This window comes from Gobius niger, assembly GCF_951799975.1.
Source record: "Gobius niger genome assembly, chromosome: 2".
In the NCBI taxonomy this organism is placed as follows: domain Eukaryota; kingdom Metazoa; phylum Chordata; class Actinopteri; order Gobiiformes; family Gobiidae; genus Gobius; species Gobius niger.
The window spans coordinates 22,813,362-22,832,180 of NC_136853.1; the positions used below are offsets into that span (position 1 = coordinate 22,813,362).

The window sequence follows — 18,819 nt, forward strand, 5'->3', positions numbered from 1 at the left end:
TAATATGCGAGAACAAAAACATAAAAAACTCTTAAAAACAACCATCAATATTTCTGAAACTCAGCAGAGAGTTACTGAAGCTACTTATTTCTCAGACTCATTAGCCAGAAATGCCGCACCTACTGCTAAAAAAGTATTATTTACTAAAGTTGCTACTTCCGGGGTTAGCGTCGCTGCTGCGCTGTGAGCATTTTTTTTTTCCGCAAACCCGGAAGTACCGATTTTGGTAAATATCACTTTTATAGCAGTAGGTACAGCATTTTGGGCTACTGGGCCTGATAAATAAGTATAAATAAATATTGATTAGTATTAAAGAGTTTTTTGTAGTTTCTCGCACATTTGCGGACCCAGAAGTAGAGCTGTGACGTATATAAGACCAGTGCTCAGTCTCAAACTGATGATGACACTTAATAAGTTAATTAGTAATAGAAATAACACTGAATCAAAACTAGAAGTCCAGAGGAAATAATTTGCTTGTTTTTTTTTAGAGCATTTCCTTCTGTGCTTTGTGAATCTGTAGATAGTGTTCAACTGTGTCCCTCCTGGTGTTCTTTGGGGGGTGCTCCAGGAGCGTGGGGTCCAGGGCCCTCTGCTAAGGGCTGTCCGTTCCCTGTATGACTGCAGCAGGGGCTGGGTTAGCACTGCCCTCAGGTCAGTGGAGTCTTTGCCTCAAGTGGAGGAATTTCAAGTATCTCAGGTTCTTGTTCACAAGTGAGTGATGAATGGATGGAGTGTGAGATCGACAGAGGGATCGGTGTTTGCAGTGATGAGGCTGCTGCATCGGACTGTTGTGGTGAAGAGGGATGCGTTGGGGGTCAAAGATTTCGATTTAGCGGTCGATCTTTGTTCCTACCCTCACCTATGCGCATGAGATTTGGGTAATGACCCAAGGACAAGATTGCGGAAACAAGCGGTCGGTTTCTTTCTGAGCCTACTCCTTTTGAGCAAAATGTATGCTCAAATAAATAAATAAATACATTTCACAGGGGTTTTGGGCACACGCTCAGAGATAGGGTGAGGAGCTCAGTCACCTGGGAAGGAAGCCGCTGTTGAGGTGGCTCGGGCATCTTTTTCAGATTCCTTCAGGTGTTCCTCGGGATGTGTTCTGGGCATTTCATATTCTCCTGACTACCAGGAAATAAACTGAACCTTGATGGCAAAGTTAGTCCCAAAGAAAATGCCAAAAGGTCAACATTAGAATGAGTTTAACATCCAAGAAACTGTCCATCATCACTTTGGTTTTGCTTTGTTGGAATGACACTTCAAAAAGTAATTCCTCTTCTTGGAAACAGAGAGGACTGCCTTTGTGCAGAGGTTTTGCTTTGCATCATGATCTGCCACACCTTGATGCTTGTTTGGTACACCATCTCTGGAAGATAGATGGCACCAAAGTGTCTCAGAGCTTCATCTGGCTGGGGTTTCCGCTTTTCATGTGGGAGGTGTAGTTATTTTCTTCTACCTTTGTACTTCATTCTTCCATCAAAATGGACTAAATAACTAATGTTCACGACGGATGACGTTTTTTAAACATTCAAACATACTATGGTGAAATACAGTTAAAATAAGTCATACTGTGTTTTAATGTGTTGTAAGGACACTTTATATGTAAACATTATTTGAATCCGCATTTACTTCTTCCCACAATGTGTTCCTTGATGAAGAAAAGAAAGTTACCAAAGCCCCGCCCCTTCATATTTGGTGTCATTGAAAAGCTCCAAATGGCCTCTATAGATTCCAAAAGGAGCTAATTCAGTGTTATGTGTTGGGTGGGAGATATTCAGGTTTAGAAATGTCCTCTATAGAGGACAAATTTGCATAGCAGGTAGTCAGGAGGCTATTGAGAGGAGGCCCCGGGGAAGACCCAGGACATGCTGGAGGGACGACGTCTCTGAGCTGGCCTGGTGTCGCCCCGGGATCCTCCCAGAGAAGCTTAAGGCAGTGTATGTGGATAGAAGTGAAGCTTAAATCTTCTGGACTGGGTTTGGTTGAGTTGAGGACGTTTCGCTTCTATTCTTCTTAGCTCCTGTGGTCAGAGTGTGACACTGGACCCAAGCCAGAGTGGTTTTAAGACTGAGACTCCTCCCAGGAGAAGGGAACCAAAACTGTCAATCTGCATGGATAGGGAAGTCTGGGCATCTCTGCTCAGACCGCGACCCCAGCAACCCAGCTTCGGATAGAAATGGATGGATGGATGGATGGATGGATGGATGGATGGATAGATGGATGGATGGATAGACAAACAAATTAAAAATTCCCATACGCCTGATTGTGAAACGCTGCATTAATGTAAAACATTTCCCCCCAGCTCCTCGGCGTATACTTTCCAGGCTGCTGGTCAAAGTTTCCTTAATAAAACTGAAGAAGCCCCTTTTGTTTATCCAATCAGTTAGTGATCATTAGTTGAGATTGTGCGTATTATTGATACATGCAGCATACATGGATTATGAAAAAATAAATAAAACTGTCCTGAATTCTCTCAACGCCGTTGTGAAAGTGGATCAGTAGTTCTGTGGTTCTTGAGTGTTTCCCTGTCCAGATGGTGAGGAAAATACTATCTAATGTGTATCTATTTTCATGCATGTACAACCTTGTATCTGAACTTGAAGATGTCTATTAATTATTATTTGGATGTAGGATGAATGCACTTAAATTGCAAGCTATAGACTTGATTCAGAGAATTTAATTCACACCATACTCGGCCTTTGAAACAGGCAGATTGTATAACCGTGTTACAATAGACAGTTGTTTGCTTTAATAGAAACTATACACAAGGACACAAGATTTTAATTCTTCATATGCGCTCAATGCCGTGACGTGAAAGCTGGAGGTCTATTCTTTATATCACTTGTTAATGTTACACCACTTCACTTTATTCCCCTTCCTAATTTAGGCTAGGTGTCCTTTTTTTGGTCATCGCTGCTCAGGCTGCGCTAAAGACGAGGGAGTGGAGCTGCACTTGTTTTCTCTTCAAAGCAGACGGTGGAGGGCAGGGCTGCACATGCACGCGGCGAGAAGCAGAGAGGAGCGAAAGAGACGGGCTGCAGACTCCAAGTGCGCGGCGCGTTCGAGGCTGACGCACTGGGACCGGACTATCGCACTGATTCAAACGCATATCCCGGATTGATCATCACAGAGCGGACACAGTCTGCGAGGATGGAAACGGGGGCATAGAAACCCGACACCTTTAATGCGTTAACGGAACGGGACTCGGATCATCGGTGACAATATAGCGTCACTCCAAGTTGCTTCAAGCGGAATACACACCTGAAAAACAAAACGGATTTAAGTTTTATTTTTGTTCTTCCAAGGCAGGGCTAGTTGTGCCTCTCTTCCAGTGCGTCTTGCTCCGATGGAGTAGCCTGAATCTCGAATTCCTGGTGCAAAAAAAAAAAAAAAAAAAAAGATCCGATTATTCTTCTATGCGTAAAACAACCAACATCGGTCTGATGTTCATTTTCTCCGTAGGATGGTAAATAACCGACGGGGAGCCATGAACAGCTCTTCCGAACTCGAAGATGGGACCCGGCACAAAAACCAGGTATGCCTGTCCGTATCCTGTTCCAGATGCGTGCGTGCTTGAGGTGAGAGGAGTGGTGCATTTGCATGGCGGTGCAGCCTTCTGGACTTGTTGGCGTCTGTGCGGTTAAAAGAGTTAAAGATGTTTTATTTTCGTTGATGTCTAGACTTATCTCAGTGTGTTCATCAGATTATCAAAACATACCTCAGTTTAGCGCGACGCAATAGCCGCACTACGCCCCTGAAAGAAGTAGAATTTGAACCTGCACACTGCACTGGGTTCGGCGGACAGCCCGGGTGTCCGTGGAGCTGGTTCGCGAGTGAAATATGGCATCCGCGTTTCGATTATCACCATCTCTTTTTGTTGTTGTTGCAGCTATTAACACTTTCGAGCTCTTTGAAAGAACCCTCTCTGATCCGTTGAGACAAGGAGCGAACGGCAGTCAGGCGAGCTCACTTTGGGGAACAGTCACTGTTTTCACAAGGTCAGCGGAGGGTTATTGACAACAGCCCCGTTTGGGTGAACAAAAAAAAGAAAAGAGAGAGAAGGCTCCCATGTAGAGAAAGAATCGGATTTCTGAGCCCACGGATGTGCGCTGGGAGAACACGCACGCGCACTCACGCGGTTATATTTTCTGGTCTGGCTTTATCCGTGAATGTTCGACTTCTTTTGTTTTGTTCAACCTCTTTTCAGCCACAAAACAATTGAGATTATTTTTTCTGACTCTTTTTTTTGCAAGGATGTGTTGGCCAAGCTGAGCAGGAGGTGCAGCACAAATGTGGAAACACTGGGACATAGACTGGGAAGTTGTCTGGCTCGTCTTAAGAATATAAAGCAAAGTGATTTTTTTTTAACATTGTGCAGATGCATTGTTGGACCTTGTATGTGAAAGTGTGTTTATAGTGTGTGGCAATGCGGCAGGAAAAACATACCATGATCCATCTAAAATGCATTGATAATGGAAGATGAGCAGGCCATTTTTCGTCTATCAAATTCTGAATTTGCGAGAGCTACATACTGTAATTACTTTGTGCCTATGACAAGCTTAGCAAATTACCGTCCACCTACTCCAGTAATACAATAGCATATGACACATAAATGTAATCCCATAGCCCGCCTTTTCTGAGCGCATCCATTGTGTTCCTTAATTTCCTTAGCATATCCCCTCTGTGGACAGGTTTAGTCAGTCTGTGCTTCGATTCTCACCAGTTGCTTCTTTCTTTCTTTCTTTCTTTCTTTCTTTCTTTCTTTCTTTCTTTCTTTCTTTCTTTCTTTCTGTCTTTCGATAAGTCTCATGGCAGAGAAGGCCCAGTTTGAAATCAGCCCACATTCATAAAGAGATTTGGTATCGATAAGCTGGAGCTGCAGTTAATTTTTCACATATTACAGCCGGATGATTTTTATGTAACCATTATCCTCCAGTGGAAGGAGCAGCTGATCAATGAGCAAGTTGATATGTGTGCTGTTTTGTCTCCCCATGTTCGCAGAATGAACAAACACGCTTTGAAACAACAGATTGAGAATAGTGTTGCTGAATGACAATAAAGCCATGAAAAGCATCTTATTTTAGACTGAGGCATTATATCTCTCATAACCTCCAGATCATGCTTTATTTGGGAGTGAGGCAAGAGCATGTGGGAAATGTACGACGATGACTAATGCTGCTGCATGTCCTTCTGCTCCCAACATCTGCTTCCCTCTACCTCACTTACTGCACATGCACACACGTATACTGCATTGTGTCGGGTTTATTCCGTACGTCATAGCAGTTGAAACAAGTTGAAACAGGCGGTCGGAATCACTGAAAATGAGTAGATTGATGTATACTGTATTTGAAGGGACCTCTGCCAAGGCACTAGGCCTGCATCATTGTGCCCACATCGGGGTCATTTCAGTGCTAAAGATAAGCATTAATGAAATCTCCAGAACAAATTAAAACACAGCATTACAACTCACAAAATACAGTTCTGCACACTGCCTAAAACCATTGACAACATTCTCTTTGTGTTGTATGGTATTAACACTTTGATCAACTTTGCTTCAACTATTCTGTTCAACTATGTCAAAATACATTAGTTTAATAAAATACATTAGTTTAGTAAAAAAATAAAAATAGCGTGCAAGGGAAGTCTGCTGCCTGTGACCCGGCCCCGGATAAAGCAGAAGAAAATAGATGGAAGTTATAATAAATGTAATAACTGCATAGATTCGAAACTATGAGTCAAGCATCTGTCCTGATGCTGCAGCTGTGGAGATGCTGAAAGCATGACAAATACCTTCGTTATGGGGCAAATGTCATTTATTTGTGTAGAACTTAACAGTTGATGAATGCTGCGAGAGGCTCAATAATATGTGTTCTTTGTTTATACCGGTGTTTTCCATTTAACCCACTTACACCAGCACTTATACAACCCATGTAACTGAATCCTCAATAAGATCACACAGTTTCTCCATCAACCATCTTCCTATCATCATCATCATCATCATCCTTTGTAGCTCTTTTGTATGTGGAGATATTCTAGGACTCCACATGTTTGTCCTGCTTCAAATTTGACCAGACAGGTGGTGTAAATTATTCAACACGGTAGCCATCTTACTCCAAGCTTTAAAGACAAAGTCTCTCTTCGTTTTTTTTTTTTTACCCTGCCCAAGCCGACCCATTGAAAATCAAACCCGACTCACACGACCCTAAAAAATGGGTCTCAATTTGCCAAACCCGATGGTCACACATTAAAAAGGCACTGCGTGAGCTGTCACTCAATCAGTGGCGCACCACTTGAATGCGAGTTTACTGTGGATAAATACCACATCTGTTTGCATCTATTGAGCTGCCAAGGCCATGCTCGAAATCGCTTATGGACTTATCAGGAAACGAGGAGAAGAAACTGTGAAAGGCTTTTTACCATGTCATGGACAACACTTTCTGCGAAACTCTACAGTGGCTCTGGGGCAGCCGACGCCGCATGAAGCTGTTCTCTCTTCAACTAGACATTCCACAAAACATGCTTTAGTAAGGCTTTGAGTGTTATGGATAAACATGCAGTTTTATGTTATAAGCCTTACAAAGTACAAAGTATGTGTGCTTTTTAACCAGACCCACCTGCACCCAAAGTTTGCCGTATATGTTGGAGAAGCAAGTTATTGTTATTTTGTTTTGTGATGCCAACACATCCATTCTTTTTTATATTGTCATTGATACAATGATAATTCACGTAACACAACATTGTACACTTATTCCGGAGGCTCGCGTGGGTGCCGCCATTAATTGTGCCCGCCCCTTATCTGACTGGAGAAGTCCAGATAAAATCAGTCACTACACGAAGACAAAGCCGATGCAGTGTTGACTTGTTGGTGCAAATGAACATTGGACATTTTACACAAATCAATCGACTAAACATCAGATTTGAGCGGAGAATATTTTCCCTCGTTCTCCGTTTAAATGAACGGGCTTCGCGCTCGACCGGAAGTGTCTGGACAACGGAAGTGCCAAGACAACGCAAAAAGTGGCAAAAATGGGTGGGGCGGAATAAGGGGAATAGACTAGTTTGAATTATGAAGATATGTCAATGTGAGCTACTTACTATTGCAAACTTCCACACTCTATATTCATGCACTTCCATGACCAGCAGCCAAATGCAGTTGTATCATGTATATTCCACATTTCTCCGAGATGGTGGTTTGCTGCTGATTGCCGCAGTCCGTTGTATGACAGGCTGGATGTGCGCAGAGAAGTGTAATGCATATGTGTGGGATTTGTGGGACGGATAGGTTTTTGTGGCTAACCTTGTCAGACTAATGAACCTGCTGAGCTAGCTGGAAGTGGAGAAGGAGGCAGAGAGTGGACTGGAGCAGAGCTGAGCCAGAGGAGAGAGCTCTCCCTGGTTCAGTGAGTTTGTGATTTCCCTGTGGGGGGTCCGGCTGTATGGCAACACTAACAACCTCAGCTCCCCTCTCCTCTGTCCCGCTCCGGGTGGCAGTGCGCTGGGCAAGCTATGTATGTACGACTACCCAAGTTTCTCTCAGAAGAATAAAATTCTCTTTTGAGCAACAACACATGAACTATTTGAGTTCTTGTCCACAAGCAAAGCTGTAACTTTTCTGTAAAATGGAACTTTGTGATTGCTACAAACAAGTTAAATAGAGCATCATGTGGAGGAAAAAAAACAAACATTACAAGACAAAGTGTGTTGTGATCCGTTAATGCCACTCAAAGTAGCTATGTTTTGTTGAATGTCCAGTTTGAGGGGGTGAACGTATCATTAGCGTGTTTTGTTTTCTCATAGTGCCGAGTTTAGCTGTAGCTCGTAGCTTTTATATGACTTTGATCACGGCTCCAAATGCGTTCACATCGGCAGTGCCCAAGCACATGTGAGGGTAGTAAGATAAGATCAGACTTTATTGATCTCACAATGGAGAAATTCACTTGTTACATCAGCTCTCAAGAAACACTCAGGGGCAACGTTCCCTCTACTTTTTCATGTGTCTGAGCAAACACACAAACTCCCTGTGGCCACACCAGCATGACCCTGAACGGGGGTCAGGTGGTCTTCCCCTGGTGTTTTTTTTTTAATTCAGAGGATTTCCTGTAGTTTCAGTTTAAACTATTATTCAGAGCTATTTTTGCCACTGAATGTTTTTCATTTTATTTTAGAAAACTCCAATAAAGACAATAAAGTCATTCTGTTACTGATTATAAACCTGTTCATTCACAAACTCTTTGGGTTAAAGGCAGCTTAATCCTTTGGACTCCTTCAATCAGAGCCTTGTATGCCCCTCACATAGTATATTAATAATACTAATAATACATATACTAATATTATTAAGAATATTACATAATTAAAAACATGAATTCATGTTATTGAAATAATATGCAAAACAGGAATAATCCTATTTATTTGTCATGGAATTCACAGGCTAGAGCTAAGCTGTACAGCTGAGGCTGTACAGTGTGAGGACAGAAATCAAAATGACCTCAGAAGACACTGAGTTCTTCTGAGTTCTTGAATGACTTTAATGAATAAAGTCATTAAAGTCTGCTCTCATCAACCCCTCACACATCAAATCAGCTGATGTCTGTAGAGGATACGTCCCGCTGTGCAGCGAGCGCCCACCCAAATGCCACCGTGAGCGCCCTGCGTCAAAATGCCACCGTGTGCTGCTTCTTGGAGAAGTGGACTCGCTTTAGCTTTTTTGTTTTGAAATAAGATGAGAGTGTGTGGCTGAGGGCGGAGCGTATAGGCTGCGTCTTTCCCGTTGACTTCAGTGCTTTGGAGTGAAATACAGATTACATGTTATCAGCCCAAACCCGTCACTGCCTTTGCCCAAAGCCACTCCCACGGGCCGCTGCAGAGGGAGGGAGGAATGAGCCAACATCGTGGACTCTCAGGGTGAGGGAGGAACAGACGATACAAGTGTCTGTGACAGGGAAGACGCTAACGACGCTAACTCCTGTGCACAGACAGCATGTGGTTATTGCAAGTGGTTATTGCATAGACGTTATTGTACATCTGTTACTTCACAGTAGTATTGTACAGCCTGACAGCAGTAGGGATGAAGGACCTGCAGTACCACTCATTCTTTCACCGAGGGTGTCTCAGTCACTGAAAGAGCTGCTCAGCTCTTCAACAGTCTCGTGCAGTGGGTGGGAGGTGTTGTCCATGATGGAGGTGCGCTTGGCTAACACCCTCCTGTCCCTCACCTCCTCCACAGAGTCCAGAGCTGGCCCTCCTGACCAGCTTGTTCAGTCTGTTCTTGTCCCGCTCTGGCCCAGCACACGGCAGCGTAGTGGAGAGCAGAGGCTACCACAGAGACCTGCTCACTCCGAAGGACCTCAGTCTCCTCAGAAGGTGGAGGCGACTTTGGCCCTTCTTGTCCAGGCCGTTGGTCCAGTTTATTGTTGAGGTGAACACCCAGGTTCTTGAAACTGTCCACCTCCTCAATGTCCTCCCCCTGATGTTCAGCAGTGTGTGAGATCGTGTCTTCCTCCTGAAGTCGATCCCCATCTCCTTCGTCTTACTTGCTTACACCAAGTAATGCAGAAGGAAGGCAGAGCTTTACCTCAAATAAACTGGTGTTCAATCCGGTTTTATTCTGTTTAACTGGTGTACCAATCGTGTTGCAGTCCCAGGATTTTGTTTTTTCTTTGACAGGTGCAACTCCTACAATTTCACACAGCAAAGAAAGCACCTCACACAAATGCACACCGCAGAAGAAGTGTTCTAAATGTGCACGTAGATAAGTCAGATTATAGCCTCTCGCCAAAAATTGACCCAGTTGGCAAAGAAATGAGAACCTGAAGGAGGGTGAAAGAGAGCAGCAACCTCCGCTTCAGTCTGAGTGATTTGACCCCACGGCGGCGCTGATCACCACTTCCTATGACTGACTTTGGTTGCTGAAAAGTGAAAGAGTTAAAGAATAGTTGTGAGAAAATTGTAGAATTATAAGTTGCAATACCTCACTGATTTTGCGGTGTTTGCTTGATTTAGTGCTAATAGCTAAAATGCTAAAATCCTGAAGACTGATATAGTCGTATCCTATTGCCATGAGTGGGTGTTTGTTACATTTGACAACAACAAGAAGCACCTTTATCGTTATTCACAATATGAAACACAAAAAACACTTTTATTTACTCTTTTCCTCCATGGTCTCATTTTCATTTTGGGCTTTGCATTTCATTTTCTTTATGTGACTCAGAGAGATGCAACCCATTGAATTTGTATTGTTGGAGTGTGGGATCAAAAACCTAAGTGGCTGGTGCTTACTGTGTCCTATTGTTAGGATAGACCTACAGTATGTGTGCTGCCTGTGTGTTGGTGGATCAAAGTGGTACCGAGCCATTACTGTCAAGTTGTTACGTAAGTGAAGAGTGCTTTTACATAGAAAGTGATTTAGTGCCTTATCGGAGTGGGGTTGATATTTAGTTTGGGAGTGTTAGGCAGGCAGATGGTGCCATTTTGTGGCGCAATGACTGGCAGCAATAGGGCTTTTCCTCACATGAAGGTTATGACAGAAGGCAGCTGTCCCATATGCAGGCCTTGTGTGACCTATCCTTGTAATCTGACGCCGTTCCAAAGGCAGCTATGGAATAATGGGACGTTTTAATATCAAATATCTGAAAGTGGAATACTACTACTGAAAATACATATAGACATTGGTAGGATAATATTAAAGGTCATTTATTACAATTGGTACATATCATTTTTAGATCAGGATAAGATCAGGATATACAGATAAACATTTCAACCTCAGAAAATACTTTGGTACTGTAGGTGGTACAATCAACAAATCAGGTTCCAGTTCAACAGTAAGAGGAAGCTCAGTGTAAGACACATGTGTGACACTTACTCATGATCTCATATCTGCAGATATAACACTGTTGGCAGATGCAGTAGCTTCCATAAGAACAAAGGTTACACTTCACACTGTCAGCTCCATAAGAATAGCTGCAAGGCTCATTAGAGAAGCCCCAAAGGAACATCATAGTCATGGCACATCTGACTGCAGCTGTACGGCAAGTAATTGCACCTAATTGAATCATGATTTTAAGAAATTGTGTTGATTTGCTTCACCTCGCACACCTTCATCTGAGTGCATGTGTTTGTGTTATTAGTTCCTTTACAAATATGAGAAAAGCAATGTTCAGTGGGGAATGTAAGGAAGCGCTGCAACAAAAGATTTTGTGCAGTCTCCTATGGGGGGTATTGACAGATTTGTCAGGAGGCTGTTCCTATGGCTGGATTTCTGAAGAGGAGGGAAAAGTGTGAGGTAGTTACACTGCAGCTGGGTGACAGGATTAGATTTCCATTTCCGCTGTAAGAACATTACCGAACTCTTTAAAGCTTCCCATGCTACCATGCAAGATGACAGTGTAGATGCATCCATCAATAGACATAATCATTTGGCCACATACCTGATATGTAGCTACAAACCTAGAAAAAGTAAACCAAAACAATAAAGCATATTGGTACATCTATATTGATCATGTATATCGATCATATTGGTAATGTATTCAGTAAAAGCTATTTGGCATGTTTTTGCAATATTCTGTCAATTAATTGAACTTGCACTTACATTGGCTCATGTGTTTTCATTATCCATTCAGAAACAATTGAATAGTCATAAAAGGTGGAAACAACTCTCCAAGGGGAGATAAACGTATGCACATAAGGAGCCATTTTTCTGCCTGGAAGACCGTGATAGTGGCATTGGATACTTTATTAGCAGGTCTCTTGCTAAACCTTCATTAAATATGCATTTGAAGTCACCTGTAAGTGATGAAAGAGGAAACGTTCAGATGGCAGGGACTGAGTAGAAGAATGACTGATGTGAGTGCACCCTTCAGACGTGGCTCCACTTTGACAGACAACAAACCAAGCCCATTCCTCTAATAAATAGGATCCTATCTCCACGTATGCAAAGGAATTGTTCATTTACCATGTCATAGCTCCCAGCAGAAAAGGTGAAGGCCTATCATACTCTCACTGGAAAATGTGATGAAATTATCTAGATTGACTATGAGAGGAAAACAATATTTGTCATATTTGACGACAACAACAGCAAAGATTCCTCTGAAAAGGGCAGCAGAGTCAATGGTAAAAATAGTGTATTAATTACATCTGGAAGTGCAATGAATAATTAATGTGAAATGATTTGACTTTTTTGTAAGCTGTGGCAGCTGTTCATCAACGCGCACCTCTGCTGCCTCTCCACCAGCGCTGTTGGTTCTTTTAAGTCACGTGCTCATTTTGATTTACCACTGTGGGAACATCCACCTTTTGCTTCAGTCGCACCCGCCAGACCCGCCCTGCGATCAGCTCCCACCTCTCTGAGCTCATGCAGCGCGAGTCGACAGGTAAAGCTGTGCTGCTGATATGATTTGGTGTGTGTCCAAAGTCAAGCGTACCATTTTGCTGGTTGTCTTATGTCAATAGGGCGATACTGAAAACCCCACATTCAAACACACACCTTAACACATCAGCAGATTCCACCCCATGGTCAGTCAGAGCCTGTCACTGACCTCCAGAACAAAAACTACCAAATCAGTAAAGTGGTCTCCAAACTGGACTTTACTGAACGGTCCTCTTTCCATTCTTATGGCCAAACTTTGGGCCCGATCTTGTGTTTCAAAATGCAGACTACAGTATAGCGGAATATTTTGGGCTTATTAGGAGTGCACTTTGTGATCTTGCCACTCCAGACTTAGTGCATTTAAGTGGGAAGTATGTGGGGTGGAGACACACTTTTTTTTTTGCCAGGCACAAGATCTGTCCCTTTGCCTCAGAGTATCTTTGATCCATCCATCTCGAGGAGATGTTCCATATTTTGTAATGCACAAACACCTAGGAGCAGAGTACCGATGCTGTGGAGACAGACACAGAAGCACAGTGCTCTGGTCATGGGGTGATTATTAAAAACCTTCACCTTTTCCAGCCTGATCTGTGTGTGCTGGACACTCAATGTGAACACCAGGTTCAGGCTGGTCCTAGATGCCAAACCGCCTTTGCTCTGCCCGATCCTGTCAGATCTCGGAAGCTGAGCAGGGAAGGGCCTGGTCGGTACTTGGATGGAAGGCCGTTTGGTAACACCAGGAAGCCTGGGTGACTGCAGTGAGTGGTTGGTGGTGGTCGGAGGGGGTGATGGCACAGACTGGTAGCCTTGCTTCCGTCAGTCTATCCCAAGGGCAGCTGTGGCTACGACAGTAGCTTACCACCACCGACTATAGAGTGAATATGAGTCATAACAGTGTAGAGCTTTGAGAAAGTAGGTAATACATGCTTGTGTAGTGTAAGTGTAAGCCGTTATTATTATCAGAGAGCTCAGAAGAGGCTGAAGTCAGTGTTCTGAGCGGATCCCGGCAGGTGTGGTTGATTACTGTGTATTGTCAATGTGAAGTACACGCCCATGTGTGTTAAATTACTGCGCATGGTGGCAGGTGCGGTAGAGCGGTTTGAACAATGACTACGCGCATCAGCTGTTCAGAGCAGGAGGAGGAAGAAGAAGAAGAAGAAGAAGAAGGGCTTTATTTATAGAGCTCCTTACAGACATGGTCTTTACATGAGACAATGTTACCTTCACTTCACACTCGATAGTGGTAAGCTACCTCTGTAGCTTCAGTTTCCCCTGGGGGAGACTGACAGAAGCGCTGTCGTGACTGTACACATCTGCGCCAACGGTCCCTCTGACCACCACCATACATTGTACATGTTTTAGTGGTAGGGGAAACTGGAGTGCCTGGAGGAAACCTACGCAGACACGGGGAGAACATGCAAACTCCACACAGAAAGGCCCCGTCCAGGTGGGAATCGAACCCGGGACCGTCTTGCTGCCTCGCTAACCACCGCGCTACCGTGCCGCCAGTCAGGACCAAGTGACCAAATAGAAGCTGCAGCGTGATTCATTTGGTTATGAGTGAACCTACCTTTAAGTGATGATGTCATCACTCTACTTCCGAGTCCAAAAGAACTTGGACCCTTCACTATAATGGGATTTTAGATCTAAGGCCTGAGCCGGGGTCTAATAAAATGTATGCTATGGGCTTAGTCTATTGGATACTGTGATTGTATTTATTATAAATAAAAGATTTGTCCCGTAGTTCAGCCCACCAGACTGTAGCACAATGAGGGAGGGTCTGCGGGTGGAGTGCACATGCTGAGAGTGTTGGTCACACTTCAGAAGCTCGGATAGGACTTTAAGTCCGCAGGCCCAGGTTGGGCTGGATCTTTTGGGCCCAATATAAACTCTACCTGGGATGTATACAAACAACTTACAATTAGCCCAAAGTAACTTTTGATTAAATTTAACACTAATTTTAGTATTAATCAAACACTAGGACTGGCCACACATTGGAACAAAGAAGAGCTAATAAGTGACACTTTACTGCACGCCCGCACACGACTAAAACATGTAAAGGTGAAGATTTCAACATCTCTAATCCTAGCGTCTGACTAAATGATTCTTGACCCAAAACTCCAAAACTGCTGTATATAATCAGTTTACCAATCTCCCTACACAATCATAACCAAAGAACCCTACCGATCCTGCTAATAGCTACCTGCTAACTGCTTATGCTAACGGGGAAAACATAATGACATCATTAAGGCACCAACAAAGTCAAGTGTCTCAAGGTTAATAGCTGCATCTCTAGACCTTAAGAATCATGAGTTATTCCTCTGCAGTCTTCTTCAGAGAGTAATGAGGGAGATCAGATGGGTGGGGCCATAGGCAGCGATCCCGTGGATGCTACGGGGCACTAGGGCTGGGTACCGTTACATTTTTTAAAACACCGGTACTTTAACAATACTTGGTTTGTCGATACAGATACCTGAACGGTATACTTTTTCCAAGACCTAAAACACAACAATAATCTGTGGAAGATCTGCAAATGCACAATATCGGGTTCATCAATGCCAAGAAATGTGTGAACAATGGGGAATCATTTGGGGGAAAATTGGGAGGAATTGTTTGTGAGATCAGTAATTTTTTTGAGTGGGAACCCACTGGGAAAAACATAAACCGGCGCCTATGGATAGGGCCATGGCTGTGCACAACCTGATGGCAGTATATGGAGGAGTCTTCGAAACAGATTAGAAATCATCATCATCATAAATCAACACAATTCGAGCTCTATTCTTCTTCATACATTATTTTGGTGGCAATATTTTTGATGATTTATGATTTGTAACATTCTTTTTGATCAATCGTCATCAATACATCATTACCTTCACACATTACACAGTCTGTCTTCTCTCAAAGATCATACACAGGCGATATCTTGGTAGGTCCTTTAATTGTGATGGGATTACATTTGTATGGTCATAATAATCACAGACAGCTCTAAATGATGGCTTCCCTTTAATCCTGCGTGCATCTCAAAGCCTCACTGCCTCCACAAGTCTCTCTCACTTGGGAAATTGAATGTCTTCCACGGCTACCATAACATACCCAAAAATCAATCCGCCTCACACTATTCCTGCAGCCCCTGAGCTTGTATTGATTTATTGTAAATGTGTTGAAGATGAAGAGAGCCTCCTCCTTAGCACGGTGGTGCCACTGTGGTCAGGGGTGGAGATGCTTGGACAGTACACATGACAGTTTGATGACAGCTTTATAAGGACTAAGGCTGTGGATAAAAAAAGAGTGGACCTGCTCATTCATGACCTTTGTTTTGATTGGTTGATACCGTTCACCCCGCGGGGTCAATACTGTCTGTCAACCAGTAAATTGTGGTCATTTTTTTTTTTCATCTCAGTTGCACTTGAAGCTTGTATACATGTTCGAAACAAAAATTAGATTTAAGTTTGAGAGATCCAGTATTTTGTATATACAAGTACATACAATTTAATTTTCCATATAACAATATAAATACGAGTACCCTAAGTCACTTGTTGTGACTAAAAGACACAGCTTTACTGAGGTTTCTCTTGTTCCCTGTGTGCACATAATTACTCTGTTAGAAGACACTCAAGTCATTTAGTTTAGTCACCATGATTATCGGTCATAAGAAGCAGCATATCTTTATATGATTTCATATTTTGGGATTACTTTTTTGTCACATTGAAATGATAAGTTGCATCGAATATGATGTTTTTTTTTCTTCAAAACCACTGATTTACTGAAAGTCTCTTTTGCTCATAACATTTTTTTCTGTCAAAACAAATTATCTTTGCCATTACATTTCCTTTTTGGCCCTGGTGGCATCATTGTGTCACCACTGAGACTATATTATAGTTTCTGGCCAGTTTAGTTTTTGAGGTCACAACAGTGAATCATATGACTCTAAGCATGGTGTTCTTTGCATGTTTTCGCCTGCAGACAATCAACAAAAGTCTGAATCAGGGGAGGAGAAGTCATTTAGTTTGTTCTGAATCATTCATCAATGAGTTTTACAGTTATGCCTTTTTGTGCAGAAAGTGTTGACTTCTCACTTTGGAGCCGAGTGCTGAAACAATGACTCTGCTGGAGTCAGAAAGACCAAAGACGAAGCTGTGATGTTATGGCCTGGCAAAACATGGACCGCCAATACTACAGGCTAAAGAGAATATTGTGGCAGCCAGGCTGGTGTAGTTAAATAGCAAGCCGTAAAAAGTCAATAGGAAAGGAAACATGGGCCAGATTGTCTCGCCCCCTTCAGTGGATGTGTCTATAACAAAGGCGTGCACTTCAGGCAGATGTGGCGCTGATGGGGATTCAAGTGGCTTTACGTATAAATGACAGATTTCATATTGATATGTAGACGAGTGTAAAGTACTTCGTGAAACATACGTCTGCCTTTGCCCACATGCAGCTGAGCAACACGCTGCCAGCCCTGCGGGGGTTGATTGAATGGTTTAAGAGCAGATTAAAGCGATAATGTACATGCCTAATCCGTGGCACATTAAGTGTGTAAAGAGTGCAAAAACCTGCCTCCAAACACAGAGCTGGATATGGAGAGGGAGCATCACTGGCCATTTGGGTCAGCCGTTACCGTGGCAACAGATTACGGGGAATAATTGTGTGCCATATGTGCCGTGTCACAATTAGAAGTTGGCTGTGAGCAGGGTGGAGGTCAACTGCTGAGCTGAGTGTTGGGGTTGGTGGCGAACATAACCGCCCACCGCACGTTCAGCGGCTGGAGCACATCTGCCACAGCCAGTACTCTAAGAATCATTGTGGATAACAACAATAATAACTCACTAATTACAGTACACTGCTGTCTTCTCCACTGACGGTCGCCAGAGCAAACAATAATGTTGTATAGTCATTGTCAGAAATAAAGCAACTGCACTTCTCCAGTTTTAGATATGCTTTAAAGGCAAGGCGAGTTTATTCTTCTTCTGCATATCAGGACTTATTTTTTATTGACTGAATAGGTTTTTGCTTGGCACAACATGAATGTTTTTTTAAATATTGATAATATAATATATAATATATAAAGTTTCCTGCAGACATAGACGATAAGACTGATACACAGACATTACTTTGATCAAATGTGGTGCCGAAAAGCAGGTTTGTACTAAGCCACAAATATGCTCGAAATGTCCACATAAAGCTCTTTAGGTTTAGAATATTCCATTATTCTGGTCTAACCTCACCTTTACGTTAAAGGGACTATACAGAGTTTTTTGTATTTTCCATTGTAATTTCCATTTACATGTTCCATGTCCTAATGTGTAGAATGAGCTCAGACCTGTTCACCACGACTGCCTCTAAAATCCTGCTCTGTCATGTGCTGTCATGCACGAGCTTAATATAGAAACTGTAGTTACACGTTTGACCTGAGGTGGCAGTAGTGAGTATAAAACGGCTAACTTGCATTTAGCCCCTTTAAGGCAAAACTCTACAGGCTTTGAGGTTTTTTTTTTCTTTTTCTTTTTTCTTGTCTGTGCAGTGCTGACTCACGAGACTCACAAAGACAGAGACATAATAATGTCATTGCATATTGCAGTCAGTAAGAGGCTTTTTTCAATAATGGGTCTTACAGAAAGAATGTCTGGGAATGCACACATGCATGATTTCAGTCAGACGACTGAGCTACTAGACAGGACTTTTTGCTTGAGTAGGAAAAGAAATGTTATGGAAATGCCCAAATGTGAGTTGACAGAGCCTTGGATGAAAAAGGAGAGAATAAAAATCTACCTTCTACTGTCTGTTCTCACAACTGAGCCTTCGATTACAAGTCCAGACATTTCAACTCCCCGCTGCGGTTCCCCCACAGGTGCAAGGCACAAAATACTTCATTCTCCATAAAGCTGTGTTCACCCGGGTGCCCAAGGAAAAGTAGAAACAAGGTAAATCGGTTTATCCTTTATAATGGATCATTAATTTTGTCACTTTAGCGAACGTGAAAGAAGGCATTTAGAGCCCTTTATCACTTCACAATGTGCTGCAAAAAGACTATCATTATCTCGCAGAAACCAGTGCTTGATGGTGTGAGAACATTCAGCAAAATGCCTGCTGCAGATGTCAAAGCATGAGAGCTTTTAGACGTTGTCTCACAAACACCAAGACTCACATATAAATGCAAAAATGGGGAAGCGTCTGCAACATTGAAGACAAGTTACATATTTCATGAGTTCTTCAAGTCACAAGTCCAAGTTCTCATTAAAAATGTTCATCAGGTGCAATTCCAAACCCTTTATGGGGAACTCATTGTAGTACTTTGAAATAAATAATTTCAACTTAAAGGGGCTAGATGCAAGTTTGTTTTTTTATACTCACTACTGCCACCTCAGGTCTTACACATAACTGCAGCTTCTATATTAAGCTTGTGCATGACGGCACTTCAGACCCGTATTAACACCTTTCTGAGTGACAGTTGTGGTGAA

General features: G+C 42.8%; 2 protein-coding genes across 5 annotated transcripts in view; both read left to right on the forward strand.

Annotated features, from left to right (window-relative positions):
- ptger4b (prostaglandin E receptor 4 (subtype EP4) b) overlaps positions 1-14,940 on the forward strand; it is a 221,384-nt gene extending 206,444 nt beyond the window's left edge. Inside the window, exon 3 of the mRNA XM_079581707.1 lies at positions 14,928-14,940. The gene's annotated coding sequence lies outside the window, so the exon portion shown is untranslated. The remainder of the gene's footprint in view (positions 1-14,927) is intronic.
- fibcd1b (fibrinogen C domain containing 1b) overlaps positions 2,926-18,819 on the forward strand; it is a 120,155-nt gene continuing 104,261 nt past the window's right edge. Inside the window, exons 1-2 of one of the 4 annotated variants that reach the window (XM_079581645.1) lie at positions 2,926-3,377; positions 3,466-3,538. In XM_079581645.1, coding sequence (XP_079437771.1) covers positions 3,467-3,538 — 72 coding nt within the window. In that variant the 5' untranslated portion in view covers positions 2,926-3,377; position 3,466. Of the gene's footprint in view, positions 3,539-18,819 lie in introns of all 4 variants that reach the window. The other 3 variants (XM_079581647.1, XM_079581644.1, XM_079581646.1) reach the window with 3 other exon arrangements.